This window comes from Pyrus communis, chromosome 14, assembly GCF_963583255.1.
Source record: "Pyrus communis chromosome 14, drPyrComm1.1, whole genome shotgun sequence".
In the NCBI taxonomy this organism is placed as follows: Eukaryota; Viridiplantae; Streptophyta; class Magnoliopsida; order Rosales; family Rosaceae; genus Pyrus; species Pyrus communis.
In genome coordinates, this window is record NC_084816.1 from 17,255,922 (window position 1) to 17,260,362 (window position 4,441).

Here is a 4,441-nt window from a genome sequence, read left to right on the forward strand (position 1 = left end):
AAATAGGATTTTGCATTTTAAAATCTAAGAATGTGGAATGGTAGTTTAATTTGGTAATGGAGTTTTTTTCTATAAAAAAAATTAAAAAAATAAAAAAAAAAACAAATATTAAAAACGTGTAAGGTGCCAATGTCTAAAATAGTAAAGGAAAAAAAAACATAGTAAATTCGGTATTGGTAGTAATGTTTTTGTAATATAAATTTACTGTCACGAAGAAGTACAAGTTGAGTGATATAAACAACTGCCAAAGGCTAGGCCGTGGATGAAGGGGCTAGTGAGGTGAGATTTTTCTAAATAATAAGTATTCAAGTGGTAATCCACATGTTATAATACAAGTGAAGAAAATGATATATTTTTTCATACCTCTCCACTTATTTTACGACACAAGGAACAAGGAGAATCGACTTGAAGATCTGGCACTTTGAAAAATTCCTCGCCAGAGCACGATGACTACATACGTGGAGAATGGATTGAGCCAAGTAGAATTGGGGTTTAGGGTTTGGGGTTTAAGGTTACGGGCCTTGTGACGAGAATGGTATTGTCGCAATAGTGGTTGGGGGTGGTGACAATGTTAAGGGTGGTATCTGGGCCTTACAAAGGCCCTTTGTACTGAATATCTAAAGCCCAAACAAAGTACATAAGTAATGGGCCTTATAAAGGAGAGAGCACAGATAAACCAACAGTTTGCAGCAAACAATACACTGCCGCTCCAAAGTTACATTTCCTGCAGAAAGGCATTCATACATCTCGGGTTTTTATATATGAAACTTGGACTGGAAAGGCAGCTTTACATTCTAACTTAAAACACATCAACATTCAACAAATGTTATAGCAGTCAGGTTACAAAACCACATATATACTACCAATATAAATCGAAACTTCGGACGTGCGTATGACAGATAAATAAAAACAAAAAGTTTGGCAGAAGAGAAAGAAAGAAAGGTTTACAAGCTAGCAGTGCTGGTTTCCGGGGTTTCATTGAGGATGAACAAGTAACAAAAAGTCATCCTACCGATGACGGATGAAGCATAGAGTAGGTACAAAAAGTGCTAATACAAGAATGTGCCCTTGTGTTTTAAATCAATTGCACTTAGTAAAGCTTCTCGTTTGTCCACTTGAGCGTCGAGAAGATACAAGTACACTATAACCTGTAATGAGTTGGTCAATCATTAGAAACTATAAAATCTATAAACAATGGAGAAAGGACAGTAAATAGAACAATGTAACAGATGCATCATGTTGTATTAAATCAATTGTTTACTAATGTGAAGGAATACAGTACGGATAATCAAAGATGTTAACATTCAAATGGCAGACCAATTATTCCTCAAACAACTAACGTTTCTTGTTCAATTAGAAATAAATTACCTTAAGTTCCTCAAAGAATAAATAGTATATATAAATATTAATCACCTTAAAAGTATAGAACTCCACGATGAGAGTCTTTTGTCTTTTCCGTCCCAAGCAGTTAATACTCATCCAGATGCTTCAACCTGGAGCGTAACCTTGTACACAAAACTGGAGCAGCTCCGGTATAAACAAATAATGGCACTGGAGTGCACAACGACAACCCATATACTCTATATGAGAAACAAACTAGCCACCCAAACCATAAACTGTCAAAAACCTGGAAACTTTCTTATTCCAGATTCGTGATAAGCGGGGGCTCTCAACTTCATGGAAACTTTGTTAACAATGTCATACCTTGAAATTTACGGGCATATGAAGTTGCTAAGGGAGGATGCTTGGCTCATCAAACACGTGTCAGTAACCCACACATACTTTAATGGAGGATGTTATCCCTTTCTTTCATATTTTTTGCACACTCTTTGAGCAGTAAGCTCTGCCGGAAAGCCAAATATTTATCTAAGCTAGTTCCAGCCCATTGTTGACAGAAGCATTCATCAGTTGGGACCAATGAACTTAGAGGAAATGGCCCCTTAGGAGCTTTCTGCAGAGAAACCAAGAACCTATGTCGAGGGCGAATTCTCTGGTCTAATGACAAGCTTAGGTACATAGGATATTTGGTCAAGGAATGCACTTCGTTATGAAGTTCATTTATCAAGTACTTGTACTTCGGTTTTAAGTTATCCTCCAGTGATAGGGATAGTACCTGCAAGGATATATGTCAGAAATCGACAAGGAACATTGGTAAAGATTCAGAAAATTAACTTGTGAAGTGGGAAGAAGCAAGAAAGCTATTTTTCTTCTTCTTCGGAACTTGACAGGTTATCAGTAAAGGAAGTCAGGAATCATAGTACTCCAAAACACATAAACATGAAAGAAAAACTGTTTCTTGTCACACAAGTATAAATAAATCCCATCCAAATAGAAAGAATGCAACAATAATCTAATGGGCATAAAGGAAAGTAAGCATACCTGTGTTAGACTAGTTAAAACTTTCAAGATGTCAGAATTACACATCCCGATACTCCTAAGGAAATTGATCCTGGGCAATAGCCCATCATCAATGCTATAGTGGAGGAACTGCGGATGTTTTTTAACCATCTTCACTATACTATCTCTGGTTGCTCCTATTTCCTTAGAAAGAAATAGCAGACGAGTATTCCATGATATATCTATCCGCTGAACCAGAATTTGAGGGCTTAACTGCACAACTTTACCCAAATCCTTTTCCTTAATCCCAACCTCTTCAACTAAGTATCTCACAGTTGGTTTCAACGAGTTCTCAACACTATAGGAGAAGAGGGATGGTGTAGAAGCAATAATCTGCCCGACCCTGGAACTTGGAATACCCAAACTCATCAGGAAAGCAACATGGGACTTCAAATTGTTCTCAACTGTATATTCGAGGATCTGTGGCTGCCTCAAAATCATTCTTCTTACATCTCTCTGTTTGACACCAACACTCAACAAATATTCCAACCTTTCCTTTGCTGAGCACACATTTATTTGAAGAGAAGGCATATGCCTCTCATACATTTGAATAAAGTGTGATTCCTTAAGCCCAAATGTGCTTAGATAATCAATAAGGGGTAACAACTTCTCATCCAATTGGACTTCTTCAGACAGTCGAGGGAATCTATCCTCCATAGCCTTCCTTGTTGCTAGCTGCAATCAAATAAAACAAATCAGCACTTTCGTATGAAATGGTGTACAAATGTTCTACTATAATTGATCGTAGAATTTGAAAGCTCGTCATGTCAATCCACAAGCTACCTTTCCCTTGCGAGGAACATCCACGGAAGTGACTGCTTCTTTTTTGCTTGGACTATAATAGTAGTCTTCCTTATTACTCTTCTCTAGAGTGCGCTTGCTGTTTTTGCCATCCAAATGACCATTGGAAAACCCCTTTTGGGATTTGGGCCTCTTTCTACTAACATCAAAATCTGAAATTTTCGAAAAGTCATCCTGGGGAAGCAATCCACACAGAAAATTCAGATGATGTTCAAAAAAAAAAAAAAAACAAAAAAAAAAAAAAAAAAAAAAAAAGCTACTCGTGTCATATATACATTCATACTAAACTAACATTTCATCCAACAGCTTATCACATCACATATAATTATAAACAATTGATCACAACCCAAGAATCAATTTTCCGAATGTTGGGTGACGAAATGCGAAATACTTTGAAGCTTATCGTCTTTCATTATACATTTAGCTTGTTGCATACATTTTCAAGAACCCATAAAGCTTGGGAAAAAGAAAAAAACCCACAAAACCAGTATCAACCTCAATCCAATAAGCAACCAAATGAAGGGAAAAACCAACAACTCCAAAAGAAAAAAAAAACTTGAAACTACAAATTAACCTATACAAACAAATGGGCAGTACCCAAAAGTCAGCATAACTGAAGCAGCAGCATTCTTATTATGCTTAGAATTAATGAAAAACAAACAAATGGGGGTGCTTAATAATTTACTCACATTGAGCAACCAATCGTCGTCGGACATGTCAGTAACACGTGAGACCTGGTCGTCGTCGTCTTGGTCGTAGGGGGAGAGAGGCTGGCCATAGCGGGACCGGCGGTTGGACTTGAGAATTTTGGGGTTGGAGTGGGTGGAGAGCACCACGAAGCGGCAGCTGGAATCGGACCTCCTTTTGCGACCAGAGAGATTGGAGAGAGTAGTAATGATGAACTGGGACTGAGAGAAGAGTTTCAGACAAGAAGAGGAGGAGGAGGAATGCGAGGAGGGACAGAGAGAGAAAGGTACCATTTTACTAGATAGAGGAAGAGAGACAAAGAATATACCCTAAAACCCTCTGCAGAATTATCTATATTATCGTTATCTTCTTCCTCCCTTTTTTTAATTTTTAATTTTTTAATTTTTGATTTTTTTAAAGAGATAACTGGTGCCACGTCACAATTATGCACTCTTTTTGGGCCGGAGAGGTTATAAAAATTTCATTCTGTTCGTGATCACAGTTAAGCAGACTCATCAGCTTGAAGCATCGAATCTAAAACCTCTCACATTTTTTT

The 4,441-nt window shown here is 37.5% G+C and overlaps 1 protein-coding gene across 1 annotated transcript; it reads right to left on the reverse strand.

Annotated features, from left to right (window-relative positions):
* Positions 1 to 780: 780 nt before the first annotated feature.
* On the reverse strand, positions 781 to 4,187 carry LOC137716205 (transcription termination factor MTERF9, chloroplastic-like). Its single transcript, XM_068455619.1, has 5 exons — positions 3,888 to 4,187; positions 3,181 to 3,372; positions 2,380 to 3,072; positions 1,414 to 2,113; positions 781 to 1,148 (listed from the first exon to the last, which is right to left on the reverse strand). The coding sequence occupies exons 1-4, from the start codon at positions 4,176 to 4,178 to the stop codon at positions 1,784 to 1,786; spliced, it is 1,506 nt and encodes a 501-aa protein (XP_068311720.1). The 5' UTR covers positions 4,179 to 4,187; the 3' UTR covers positions 781 to 1,148; positions 1,414 to 1,783.
* Positions 4,188 to 4,441: the final 254 nt, after the last annotated feature.